This window comes from Homalodisca vitripennis, chromosome 3 (genome assembly GCF_021130785.1).
Source record: "Homalodisca vitripennis isolate AUS2020 chromosome 3, UT_GWSS_2.1, whole genome shotgun sequence".
Lineage (NCBI taxonomy): Eukaryota > Metazoa > Arthropoda > Insecta > Hemiptera > Cicadellidae > Homalodisca > Homalodisca vitripennis.
The window spans coordinates 140,958,832-140,973,818 of record NC_060209.1 but is presented as its reverse complement, the minus strand read 5'-3'; the positions used below and the strand labels follow the sequence as shown (position 1 = coordinate 140,973,818).

Genomic DNA, 14,987 nt, shown 5'->3' with positions numbered 1-14,987 from the left:
AAACATACCAAATATCGCCACGAGAAACAACAACACCGCTCGTTCACAATCTCGCAAACGTATTTCAACTGCAAGAAATCATCACGTCAATTGGTTGTATCGATACTCTATGGAAACAGACAATACGGAATTCAAAGGTATACAAAACGATTGCCTATTTCATTAGCTTTGCAATGATATATCGTTTATGTGTCTTTGAACGGCATTTGCATTTATAAAACCTATAAAGCCAGTACATGTCGGTCGGCGAAAATATCACCGGTGACACTACAGAAACGACCGAGTCAGCACAAAAATCGCCGACCGACAGTTGGAGGGTTAAAATTATGTAACCGCATCCTTTGGTAGTGTCGTGTCCAAAAGGAATCCATCCTACAGAACACACCCCCTTCCCCCCAGTGATAAATACCTAATATTTAAGAAGTTTGGTTCATTCTCTTTGCAACCATATAAATCTTACAGCAATCAAGTTATATTTCATATTTTTAAAGTTAAGTCATATAAAAATGTTAATCCACTGCATATGCAGCTCGTCACTACTAAGGTTAACAGAATTATTTTTTTTATTTCTTAAGATAAATAAATGCCTACTAAATCTCCAGTATTTTTAGTTCTAATTTAATCAGCAGTCTAAAATACCAAATATTTCAATATAAACCTAAATCTAAATCTTTATAATAACATTATTATCACCGCACCTTCAATATGATCCACATAAAAGTATGAAAGATCATGTCTAAAAAACAACAGGTTGTTTAATTTATATTGGAGTTCAAGAATTGTTTAATCAAAAGGAACAAGAAAACAAATCCTTGCATCTATATAAGCATTTTTTAGATAAGTATAGTTTTTTACTTAAGATTTCTCAAAAATCACTATCAACACCCAGGATTCTATAAACAAACATTTAATTCAAAACCAACACTTAAAGTGTGAAATATTAAGCCTTTGATGATCTTGACAAAACTTTTTTCAATATATCTAAATTTGTATGTAATGATTTGTAGAGATTTATAAAATAATTCATAACTTATTTGTACAAGGTATATCTATTTAATTATTATACTAAAATTGCAACTAAATTCTCTACTTACATTTTAGTAAAGTTTAGGGATAAATATATATTGTGCTTCTTTCTCAAAACATACAAAAAAGTAATATTGTGCTCAAGTGAAAATACAAAAAGTACTTTTACAGTAGAAACATATACGTTTAGAAAGTGCAGTTTTAACAGTAACAATGCAAAATTATATTAAAGTTAGAAAAAATAGAAGTAATAAAGAAAAATGTTATTTTTTTTTTCAAAAAAATTTACTTTTATTAAACATAGTTTAACCACTATTGTTGATGACTACTGACTGATTCTTCTTAAAATTGTGCTTAGCAAAATACACAGGTTGGCAACCTTCATAGCTTTTGGAGCCTACGAGTCATATAACCAGAAAACAGCGAGTTTAAAAGCAACAAGTAAAGTATACTTCTCCTTGAGAGTGCAACTACTTCTGGTCGCGCAACATCTGACTAACTCATTATAAACACAGACACTAAACAAAGTTTCCAAGGCCATGAAAAATAAATGTTTGTTTAAATCTGCTCATAAAATAAAACACGATTGCGGTATTTTTCCACATGTTCCTTTGGATAATATATTGTTCATTAGTTCTGATATGATTCCGAATTTTTTCGTTATTGACAGAATGAATGAAGGTATAGGACATATGAAACATATAAAACACCTCCTTAAAACAAATACACTTCATTATCAAATTATTTATTATACAAGATTTGCTGTGTACCTGGACCGAAGTGTGTTGGGGGGAGGCTGGCCATCAAAGGTTCGCTGGGGGATACTGTTGGTGGAGGAGGTGCGGCTGTAGCCGGGGTTGAACACCTCGTGGCTACGGCCGACCACCCCTCCCCCCACAACTACTCCTCCACCGCCGTGTAACTCATGGTTACCACCTGGACACAGGCACAAATTATTTATTTCTTCGTCCAAGAAATACACAGCTGTTGTTAGTATACATTTTAGTTTCTGGTAAGTTTTGAATAAATAACAATATTAAAATGTTCATATACATACTGTGTAGGGAGGGGACTGATTTGGAACTGTGAATCTGAGGTGCATGAGGGGGCAGTTGGCCTCGAGGTACTAGGTTCTGCTGTTCGCTCAATACTCGAGATGGCAGATCCCTTTCGCTCATACGCCTTGGACCTGCAGGACAGACATTTTGTAACACACTCATACTTGTTGAACACTTGCATGCTTCATCATGCAAACACCAGCATAGGTAAATTATAACATTTCATAATAATTCACTTTTCACGTGCTCTACTTCTAAATTAATAAAAATGTACAATTGTCAGAATTTAATAGTAAAAAAGAATAAATATTTACAACAAAATACTGTAATGAAATATTTTCGCAAATCAGTAGCAACTGATCATATATCAATGTGTTTAGTCTAATAAATTTCCAAATCTATTTTCATTCAGGTATAAATTAAACAGAGCAAATTAATTAAATTAAAAAAAATTAAATCTAAAACCATTCATAGAATGATTCTATAGCATAACACATATAGTTGCCTAACTCACAGAAAACGTCTGTTTATATAAAATACTTTGAGTGCCACAGCGTCGCTAATTTTGACGGCACGAAAAGTGCATAAGTGCCAGCGTCGCCAATTTTGACGTTTCGTATTTCGATAATATTTTATATAGTACAAGATTATTTTGGCCAAATAATCAGACGGCTGTATTCAATAGGATCCAAACTATCAATAAATACGAGTTTTATGTTGTTTCTCTACTATTTTATCTGTGAAACGTATGTTGTTTGGGTACTTATCAAGAAGCCACTATTTTTTGACGAGTTTTCCTTATCGGGGACAAAAATAAATTACAGTATTAAAAACAACTGACTTTATTTAACCTATTTTGGAATTTACAAGTTATTACGACAATCAATTAAATCAAAAACTATAAGAACAACGTTTTATTATTCGAAAATGTCAGGTCATTCATGTGTCTATTTGGAGACGATTGGAGATAGGAAGTATGACTCATCGAGTATTTTTAGATTAATTATGGAAGAAGGAACGTATAATGAAGTTTATTTTGATCTCTGATAAGGAAAACTCGTCCAAAAATAGTGGGCTGTGATAAATACCTGTACGATGATTCTGTCTTCTAGTCACGCGACTAGCGGACGAGTACCGTGTTGCATAACGGCATTTCTTGTTGTTTATGTACCGATAACCAAGCATTTGAGTAAATACAAAATAAAATAGTAACTTATACAGTATTTTACTGTATTTCTTTACAAAAGTAATGTATGATTTGAGTTGTGTTCAAGCGAAAAAACGTGAATTTTCAGTGTAAATATTATTAGGGTTATTGTTTAGTAAATGTAAACTTTTATGTAAATATGTTCTAGCAAGTATTTGTTTCTAAATTTACTAATCAAATTTATTTGTGTTGTATTAATGTTTTATTAGATTTATTGGGAAAACTACATCATTACTAAGTAATTTCTAAACTCTGACAAATGAAGTACAGTTTATAAAATGTCGGTACCGGGCAGCATTTTGTTAATACATATAATGACATGTTTTTAAAATTCTAGAATAAGATATTAAACATGGGTTTTATTTAGAATCATATGGCCTTTATCATGGTATAAAGAAAAAAATCTTAAAAATACCGTATACACATAAATTAGGTTGAAACTTAACTTTTTATACAAAAGTAAAAACTTATATGTAAATACTGAAATTTTTATATTTTTATAAATCAAATTTTATTTGTAACGATATGTATCACATTCTGCATTTAATAAGAAAAAAAAACAACAACAAAATGATAGAAATCTGTTTGGTAGTTATTTTACAACAGCTTTTTTTCCCAAAAGCTTACAAATATGCGAAAAACAGCGTGGCACTTTATGCATATGCCTTCGGAAAATACCCGTGGCACTCAAAGGGTTAAATTTTAAATGTGGAGCAATTTTAAAAACTAATATAATGTAAAAAAAAAACTATTTCATGCTATTGACTCCATGCATAAATTAAAATAATGTCAAATACATTTCACAAAAATAAATTAAAGAATTGCAAACAGAAGATGCAGTTAAAAGTCAATGCGTGATTTTAATTTGCCATTTTTGTAAAAATAATAAACTAAAGTTAGGCACAGGCAACGGAGCGTGCTCTACGACAACATGTATGCTTGCCACTCCACCAAGAAGCAAACGGTTCTCACAGCTTACGGAATGGCTCTTGCATCTCATTGTGTAGAAGGGAAGCAGGTACTGAGTTGCGACGAGCAGACCACACAGGACTGCAGTCATCGTCAGAGGTAAACACGCTCACCACACCATCACCAGGGGACATTTCAGAGTGCCTCAAAGGACTTACAACGAACACCTTTTGATCGATCTTTTTCATTCTTTTTAATTTTCGCCCCATGCCCTCACCACTTTTGTGAATTTTTCTCAAGCTGTCTTTGATTGTACCTGTATCCAATTTTTCTGCTTTAAACGATAACTCACTCATTTGAGCTGCCTCATCCACACTCAACCATTTCCTGATACTCATGTCTTTGGAAATGTCATCTTTCATTCCATATTGTTTGTTAATCTCTTCTGAACTGCAAAACTTTCCTCTTCTTTCCCTAAAACCATTTAGACGTTTACATCCAATGCTACTCATGACTCCTACTTTATCATCTTCTAATAACTCTTGATTATCATTATCAATACTCCCCAAATCTACAAAACTATAGTGCTTTTGCAATGGTGGTTTTCTCATTTTCCTCAATTCAATTTCATCTACACTAATTGATTTCTTCTTCAAATCGATTGGTTTTGATTTTGATATGTTATTTGTACAATTATCTAAGCTTAAAGATTTTTTTTTGAAATTTGTTAAAGAGTTTTTTTGTACTTTCTTCTCAAAGTTTTCAAGTGCTTTTTGATAGGCACAGTTTTCTTTTTGTTCAGGTTCATTAGTTAAATCTATGCTGTCAGAAGTTTGAGTCCAACTATTAAATCTCATACCTCTGGCACGAGGATTTGTAATAAAGTTTTCAATTTCTGGATCGTTGTAATTACCTTCAAGTATTATGTCTTCAATTGTGTGTTTTGTTTCATTTTTACTATCAATTTCCTGCTCATTGATTACTTCTTCAGCTTTACCACTATTTATTTCCTTTAATACCACTCCTTGAGTGCCAATGTCCAAGAGCCTGTCCATGCTGAAACCGACAGGGTGAAGGCCAAATGAAGTGAAAATCATTTGAAAGTGTGAGGAATTTTTGTCATTTTCTGTGAGGGGTGCAGGAATAATAATATCATCAGGGTGGGGATTTAACAACCAATCCTTACTAAGTTCTGCTATATTCGGTTCTGATCTGAAAGAATTTCTACTTAATCCTCTACCTCTTCCTGCACGATTGTAGTTACCTCCTCTACCACGAATGATTCCTGCTTCACCCATCCTTGAAAAATGCTTAGCCAAAGCAGCAACTCTACCACAACCAAACTGAAGCATCTCATCTTCAGAACTTGGATTACTTTTTGGATCGCTGTTATCACTGGAACTGTTTTTCAGAGAAGATAAGTCCAGTTTTAACATGTCAGAGAGAAACTCACTCATTTTGTCTCTGGTAGATCCACTGTAAGTCACACCTTGGCCAAAATCAGATATCTTTTTAAGAAAACTTCCTGAGACTATTTCATCCAATTCTTTTAAAGCTTTGTCTCTTTCTTCGGCACTAAGTTTTGATGTTAGTGTTTTATTTTGATTATTGGAATTTATTTCACAATTTCCTTTGTTTGATGTTGGTTTAAGAGTCAAAGTTCCTGATGATATTGAACTGGAATCTGTAGATTTTGGAGAAACAGAATCATTATCACAGCCACATTCTGAAGTGGATGTAGATGAAACAACTGCTTCCAAAATTTCTTTATAACATTCAGTCTGCCTCTCACTCAAATTGTACACTCTTATTTCTTCACTAAAAGCATCTTTAAGGTCATCTTTACCATTTACCATTTTCCATTCACCATCCCTTGATAAATAAAAGTCACTTTTACATTTTCTCATGCCCGGTAATGGTACCCACCCAGCAAATCTATCTTCTTTAGATACATCAGAAATGTTATCTAAACTTCTGTACTGCCATTTAGGACTCATGACATCAGTGCCTTGATCTTTACGTTGATACCTGACAACATCTGCCTTGGGATTATTAAACTGATTTGATTTGATGCTATTACTATCATCTTTCGACTGGGAATCGACCTCGCGATTGCGACTGATTGCGTCCGCATCTTCTGAATCACAGTTGACCAATTTGGCTTGGTGTTGCTGGAATATGTCCTCACACAGGCACAAGTCATTGTCGGGTGGTATCTTGTAGCACTTGACTCTGGCACCTGGTACCATTAGCAGATTCTCGGCGGCAGAGGTTGTGGAGGGGAACTCTATACGTATCTCTGGGATATTATTCTCAAAATGTTCGGCGGACAATGTCTGACAGGACTGGTTGTGGGAGGGGGGAGGGTCGCTGGGGGACACACAAGCCGGCTCCTCGGCCAGGCTCGACAAAGAGACGGTCTTGTGGGACGCTGAAAGCCATAACCAGGTTAGTCAACACAAGCAGGTTAGTAGAAGTCAACTCATGTACAGGCGGGCAACATTAATCTGAACACCTATTTCTTCGAGATGTTTAGATCAGTGAGAAAATACTAATAAAACATCAGAAATACGCTAAAGTTAATTGATTGAAGGTCGTTTGGAATAACGTGGCATTTGATCAGTGCGGGTTCAGATTAGTGTGACCCACCTGTACTAGTGATTAATAGTCCAAATACCTTGTTAAATAATCAGCCAGTTATTACGTTCTACTCCTATCTACGTATACCTTTGGTTAATGGATGCTTTTCAAAATAATAACAATACAAAGAATCTATGTTTAACCAATTGAACAAAAAGTGTCCATGTTTTATATGTATTGCATTAAAAAACTTTGTAACGGATTGTAATTATATATAACAATTTGTTTATAAGAACAGGTTTTATAAGTTTTTTTATTATACAGAAAAATAATAAAATTTAATTCAGGAACATGATTAAAGAGAAAAAAGCCAGTGTTTAACACCAGAGTTTTTATAGGATAGAAAGGAGCAGGCTTACTTTTACCAATTGGAAGGATATTTCTCTTCTTTGACATACATATATTAAAAAGAACACACAAGAATAATTTTTAAGAACTGATTAAAATCTGTTGTTCAGTTCCAACAAAATCTGTGGATAATACAAAGTGCCTATTGGAGACAAATATTTCATTTTTGTGTGTTTTTTTAATTCTTTATCTGGAAGTGAGGAACATCTTACCAGTGTGGTGAAGTAAGCCCGCTCTTCCTTCCCATCAAAACTCTCATGGTCATTCATAAATTGTTAATTACAATTAATCACTTCTAAGCATCCACATATCCACATATCTGAAATTAACGATTAGAATAGTTTGTACATTTATTTACAGAAACTGATTACTGAAGAAACTAATTACTTATAATCGTATTCCATAAATTATATTTTTCCTCCAAGCTTTAGTGTCTAACTTAAGTTTTATACTCGCTTCTGTTATGATGATAATATACACAGTGCTTTTAATAAAGTTAAAAATTGTATTTTATACTCGCTTCTGTTATGATGATAATATACATAGTGTTTTTTAATAAAGTTAAAAAATTGCATTTTGTTAAGTTTACACAAAGAAACAAGGTTAGGATTTTTCTGCCAAGACGCATTAAAATTCAAAGATACTGAAATCACTTTTCTATTACATATTGTTCCTTGTTACAATTAGAAATGTTATCTTGTGAAAATTAAGATAAAATCGTTAAATGAAAAATTCCAACTAGTCCTTAAATTATACAAGAGTACTGTATTTATGATCTAGAATGTTATTTTCCAATTTGTTTAAGTTCCAGAATGTTGTATTTTAATGTATATAAAAAAGTATTCTATAATTATTTTGTAGTTTCATTTTAATAAGTAAGTTTTATTAGAAATCTAATAATAGGAAACAAAAATTTATGTTTTTTTTTTTAATGTATAATAATATTATGACAGGACAGAGCTATTAATATCTGTCATACTCAAGAAAACTTGGAGAACAGGATAGAATTACATCTTTAACCCTTTAAGAATGAGCAAGCGATTCATCGTTCATGCATAAAGTGGGAGGGACCAAGTAAGCAATCTAATTAACAACTAACTTTTCTGTTTGTGAATATTTTTATTACATTTACTTCAGAAACAAATCATACAGATGTAATGCTTCTAACTTTATTTGAAATAGTTAACTTTTATGCCATTTGTTCCCACCTGCTGAACTAGATGGAAGTTAGGAGTTCACCTAAATATTATGAAAACAAATAGTTTTTAACAGCCATAAAGTTATTTATTATTAATGTGTAAAGTGGTTATTAGTGTATATTTTACGTGTTTTAGCATTTTAAAACCCTACAATATTTACATACAATACATAAGCATATTGAATATTAATTTATTGGTAGTAATAAACAAGAAAGTTTATATTTATTATCTGAATATTTTGTGAATGAAAGACAAAGAAAGCGATTTTTGGCAGTGTGTTAGCTTTAGAAGGAAGCCCAGAGATCAAATGTTACAACACTACATATTCATTTGGATCATCTTCGATGAGCTCCCGGCCTTCCCTAAACATATTGTGCCACTAAAAAACTCTTGTGCGGCTTAAGGCATCATCCCCATAAGCTTGTTTCATGAGTTCAAGAGTCTCAGACACAGTTTGCCCAAGTTTAAAACAAAACTTCACACGGTAGCGTTGCTCAATAATGGTCTGCTCCATCCTAGCGGGATGACACCATGAAAAAATCACTAGTCACAAGAATCCACACATGCCCACAGGCAACTGAATTAAAGTACACCTAAGTGGTGGGGGACCCCTCTACAGAGGCCAACCGGTCGGACCCTCCTTCACCGTTGAGGATACAGCAAACCAGTCCCAATACTTATTGAACAGACCATGTATACTTAAGAAACAATTACCTAAAATATTGGACAAGAATTCTGAAACATCCTGTTAGTAATATTTCAAATTACAAAAATAAATAAAAAAGACTTAAATGAATAGGAAAAATATGCTCACTGAGTGTAGAGGTCACAGAAAACATAGCCACATTTCCCATGAAGACCTTGACCCATACATTACAAAGGACCTGACACTCTCAGACCTGCCAACTATTTCATGGCCTTCTTGATTGTTATTTCAAAACAGTTGAATAATGTTAGTTAAGGGTTTCCTGTGATTGAGAAATGAACCAATGATAGTGTTTAGATTTAAATCAGATGAGATTTATTTCTATAAATAATTTACATTGAAATGGTAACTTTCTTATAAATTCCACTTTGTTTAAATATTGTCAAGTCAGACAATAGTATGTTTAGTATTGACAGACAGTCCTAGAGAAGTAACTGATTACGTCACATATTTGACGATGGGTTACCTCTAGCCATTACAGGGGAGGGCTGAGACAACAGAGTGGCCAGTCCGTGGTAGATGGCTCCTTGCTTGGCTACCTCCAGTGTTACTACAGGTCCTGTCCTCACTAGGTACTCAGCAGCCCTGCAACAGGTCAATTTGTCACAACTCAACACACTATATCAGAACTATTCTTATCAATAGAGTTATAGAGAAATTCTAAAGGTTTTTGGTTTAAAAAACTTGTTTTTTAAAAAAAACCAAATTCTAATAAAAAGCTTGGATTCAGTAGTCAAGGAATCCATAAGAAAAATGACAAATGACAACTCTATCTCGAAGAGCGTAGGAATGACTGTAACATAAATTAGTCAAAAGTTAACACCAATTCCTTTTATTGTTAATAATAAATATGTTTATCTATACATTTCAGTCTGTTCCACAGGAAGCAACAATAAATCAATATTATAAATCTGAATTGTAAACCTTTTAATAAAAGATAACCAATCATATTATATACCACTAGGATGTTTCCTGACTTCTATTTTAAATATTAAACTAAATTTTGTTCATAAAACATGAAAAAGATCATTAATACAAACCATTACTTTAATTTTATTGACAAGCTAATGAATAATTAAACTTTGTTGGAGAAATAAGGAAAATATATTTAAGGTTCGAATTGTCGTCACATTGATGCAGATTTTAATAAACAAGAATAAAGATTGACCGTAAGCATAGTTATGTGTTAAATAAGCACAACTAAAAATTCAACAATAATAAATTACTTACTTTTCTTGGGTGATGCCGACCAAACTCTGACCATCCACCTTGAGCAACTGGTCACCAGCCTGCAGTCTCCCGTCCTGTAATATTAAAGACACTACAGTTATAACAAGTCTCACAGATCATCTGACAACCTTATCCTTCTTAAAATTCACACAAGTGCATGTTTATGGAAAATAAATACTTAGTGATAATATAAAAGTAATTTTAAGCTGTAAAGAACCAGGCCTTTAAACCCTAATGGAGCTAAATGCACCTAAGATTAATAATTAGTCAATTGATTTAAATATTATCTCACCAATCCTCTATTTAAATTTATTGTATTTGAAGATATGAAAAATATTATATATTCAAAATTTAAAACAAAAAATGACTGGTGTGATGAGAGCAAATAAGAAATACTCACAGCATCTGCAGCTCCTCCTTTCACAACTGACTTGATGTAAATGCCTAGTCTGTCTTGTCCGGCACCCTGCAATCAAACATTATCATTATACAGTGTACAATAACACTGGTCTGTAACTTGATAAGTATCAACAATAAGCTAACTCGTATAATTTGCATTGTCTCCAACATTACCACTTTGCCACAGGTACTGAAATCTGAATGATTATGTTTATCTAGATAATGTGTTATCCTGATTGTGCTGTATCTAAAACAATTTCTCTGCACCCTTCAGTGAATAAAAATTATAACATGAACTTATGATTTAAGTATACTGAAGTCTTGATTCATATGGTCTAATCGTAATTCATTTTAACGGTTAAAAAATTATACTGAAATTATTATTATACTTAATTATAAACCTTGAAATGATTCAATAACTTTTGTTGTTGAACCATACTTTAAAAAGTAATAAGTTATAATGCTAAATTCTAAAACAGTCTTGGGTCATAAATAGTTCATTTTAATGAACTCCAACAGAAACAAACTCTTAAATAATAATGAATCTCTTACAATGTAGAAGGTTTATTTTTACACTACTAGTAACACAAAAAGCCACAGAGACTGACTGGTAACATTATGTAACACCAACCACACTACTTCTCCAATCACCATGGCCTTGATCACAAGCCTGGCCCATGTGTACCCTTACTGGATCACTGACCAATGGTTGCACAATTCTTTTTCATCTGACTTGATTATAACCCTTTTTTAACAACAAGAACTTTTCAACATTCACAATTTTTAGTTATAAAAAGCTTCATGGAACATTAGATATAGTAGGCCTAATTATTAAAAAACCGGTTTTAATGGAACTAGTATTAACAAAAGTTACTAGTTGTTGTATATATATATATATATATATATATATATATATATATTAGTGATAGTTAATTCCCAAATATTTTACCTCTCTGTGTTGGTTGGTGCAATTGTTAATTCCTAAGAATATTGAATATTCACTGTGTGGCATTGATATGTGTCAGACCAATAATGAGCCAAATGTTTTCTTATTGTTTGTTTTTTAGTATAACAACTAGTAACTTTCGTTAATACTAGTTCCATTAAAACAGTTTTTTTTTATAATTAGGCCTACTATATCACTAATGTTTCATGAAGCTTTTTATAACTAAAAATTGTGAATGTTGAAAAGTTCTTGTTGTTAAAAAAGGGTTATAATCAAGTCAGATGAAAAAGAATTGTGCAACCGTTGGTCAGTGATATATATATACTAGCTGTTTCCCGCGGCTTCGCACGCTTTTCGTAAGTTTTGCCCGCGTATGAGCATTTCTGGTTGAAGTAAATTATATTTCCAACCCCGATGTAGATTTTACCTTGATGTCACGATCAAGAAAATATGTCAAAAATGTATTGTACATGCATAATGTATTTTATTACAAAGTGGTCTACCACTCAACCTTTAAGTTCAACCAAAAAATTTAGTTTAGACAATTATACATCATAACTTAGCGCCTTCAAATAGTGTTTCACTGTTTAATATACGTATCTATCTCGTAATTGCAGGTTATAATGTGCAGGCGCTTTGAAAACTTTTCTTCATTTTATTCGTTTATATTCACGACATAAGCGAATAATTCAGATAATAACTATCCTATCTTCTAAGTTAGACTAAATTACGGATACATGTGAAATTTGATTGAAATTGGTTCAGTCGTTTTGGAGTTTATTGGCAACATACATCGTGACTCAAGATTTTTATATATATAAGATATATATATATATAGAAACAGGTTATTCTCTTCTAACAAATAAACTACAGTATATTGGTTCAAAACATTTATACATTTTCGTGTATCTTGGTACACTTCTTCAGATAAATATAACTTGTATAAATATTTACATAAATTGTGACAAAAAAATAGGTAAGAACTCAAACAAGAAAAACAAACATATATATATATATATATATATATATATATATATATATATATATATATATATATATATATATATATATATATATATATATATATATATATATGATAGATGACTTTAAATGAGCATTCATTATCAATCCAAGAGCAAAACTTCAATATGTCAGAGCACTTGTTATCAGGTATATTCAATTTATACTGGAGAATTTCTCAAATTTACTAGTACTAGGTTTGCTAGTTTCCATCATACAAAAGATAAGTCAAATTTTGAACAATACAGTTTTTGATAAAACTTTGTTTAACCATTCCTACATGTTTTGGTGGTATTTGTGACCTTAAATACAGACAACTGCGTATAAAGTAGGTCCAGTAAAAAGATTAACCATAATTAATTAATTTCTGGAACAATAAATAAACATGCCATCTACCGCAGGCGCTTGTACTGTCTATAGCATCGAGTACAGGCTACACTACACACGGCGGGGGACAGAAATTATTTTGACGTTATCTCCCGGTACCTTAACCGCGACCACGACGTGAACCAGTGACCCTGCCAGAACGGTATCTGTCACCCCAACCCCCGCCGCCCCCACACTTCCTACCGCAGCTGACCTTTACCGGGGACATTCCTGCTGCTGACCTACTCTCGCCTCCCCACTCTACACCCAGGCCGTTACTCTCGTTTTCGACAACACATCATTAAACAGTTAGCGTATCTAGGCTGGGTCGGAGTTCACCAGGCACCTCGATATTGGCCAGATTGGCCTCTATTACACAGGCAGGGCTGTTACGCCAAGATCAACTTACTCGAGTTGCTCTCAAAGGACTAAACAGTTATTTCACACCCATTAAACAAGTGTAAAATAAACACATTTCATATCATTAACGGTTCCGTATACTTTAACTCTGGTCAAATTGTTTAACTAGTTCACAATTTTAAACTCTACTAAATATATTGATCACTCGAACTTATAAGAGATCACTCGATCCACTATAAGTGAGAGAACACTCCAGATCCGCCCCCAGAACTACCGGGTCAGCAGTCTGAGATGAAGGGTCGCCCACGACTCGTAACGATCGAGACGAATACGACACTCGTGAATGACCGTCTGTCAGCTCCACTTCAGTGAAAGTAAGTGTACTGCAGAGGTGAAAGTGGGAGTTAAAGACGATCTATTCCGCTGCATCAGACCCGGACAAGCGCCCAGCTGCCGGCAATACTTCCGCCCACAGTCGGAGTTACGTTACCGGCTGAAATACGCTGCCAGGAGCGTAGTAGTAAATATATCAGGAACAAAGGACTCACTGAGTCACTGCTACTTCTCCAACTGTTCCACTTCAGTAACTGTTACATTACTATCGGAGACTAACTGTTCCAGTTTTTACGTTTGCGAACTGTAAGCCTAAACACCGTCAAGGAAATTGACGTTTTTGTATTTGTCTTGAATTAGGAACATTACTACGAAAACTAACTCAATTTAAAGTATGGATGTATAAGACTCTTCTCGCACATGATATAAACAAATAACGGATCTGATATTTCTGTATTACTGAACAGGGAAATATCGAATAGGACCAAGAAAGTGACAGCCCTAGCCACAAACTCTGGGATAAAGCTGGAAACTACTGTATGGGGTTATATGAATCGAATCATTATTCAGCATTTATAACGTCAGGAACATCTATTATACACAATAATGTTTAAGATTAAAAAAGTTTATTCAACTAAATTGTCAAATTTCTCATTTTTATTACCTTTAGACTATATTTCGTATATTATTCATTACGATTCAAAGGTTTCCAACTTAACGCCAACAAATCATCAAGATTTATTTTCTTAAGCCCAAAAAGTGTTGTTACAGGATATCGTGAAATATACAGCTGTGTGCCCAGATGGGCAATGAGCAAGCAAGGAAACAACAGGTGGTCGGTGTGGGCCAGGCCGGGAGGAGATGCGCTACCTACTGCAAGGGGGTTCCCATCGCCACGCCTCGGCGCGTCAACACACTTCCCACGCAACACACGCGCCTGGTCCCCGTCTTCGGCCACAGGTAACCTCGAGTGAGGTTCTACAAGAGGTCGGCCACTATAATATGCGAAATAACAGAACACTACTCATTGACTTGTTTTGATGTTTTATAAGCGACAAGATGTAAAAGTTCTAAAACAAACTAATGGCAAAGATTTTGTTTAAAAACATACCGAAATGCAGATATTAAAAATTGTTTCTCCTGCTCCTTTATTCTCCTGGCATTTAAATTCTAATATCTCTTGTTTCTTAATTAGACAGATGTTGGCCATACCGTCAAGAGGAGATATTCTAAGAGTACG

The 14,987-nt window shown here is 33.5% G+C and overlaps 1 protein-coding gene across 1 annotated transcript in view; it reads right to left on the bottom strand.

Moving 5' to 3' along the window:
• The window catches only part of LOC124357597 (afadin), a 302,603-nt gene that overhangs the window by 13,510 nt on the left and 274,106 nt on the right, over nucleotides 1-14,987 (bottom strand). Inside the window, exons 21-25 of the mRNA XM_046809519.1 lie at nucleotides 10,724-10,789; nucleotides 10,324-10,397; nucleotides 9,560-9,678; nucleotides 2,084-2,215; nucleotides 1,797-1,962 (exon numbers count right to left, since the gene is read on the bottom strand). Coding sequence (XP_046665475.1) covers nucleotides 1,797-1,962; nucleotides 2,084-2,215; nucleotides 9,560-9,678; nucleotides 10,324-10,397; nucleotides 10,724-10,789 — 557 coding nt within the window. The remainder of the gene's footprint in view (nucleotides 1-1,796; nucleotides 1,963-2,083; nucleotides 2,216-9,559; nucleotides 9,679-10,323; nucleotides 10,398-10,723; nucleotides 10,790-14,987) is intronic.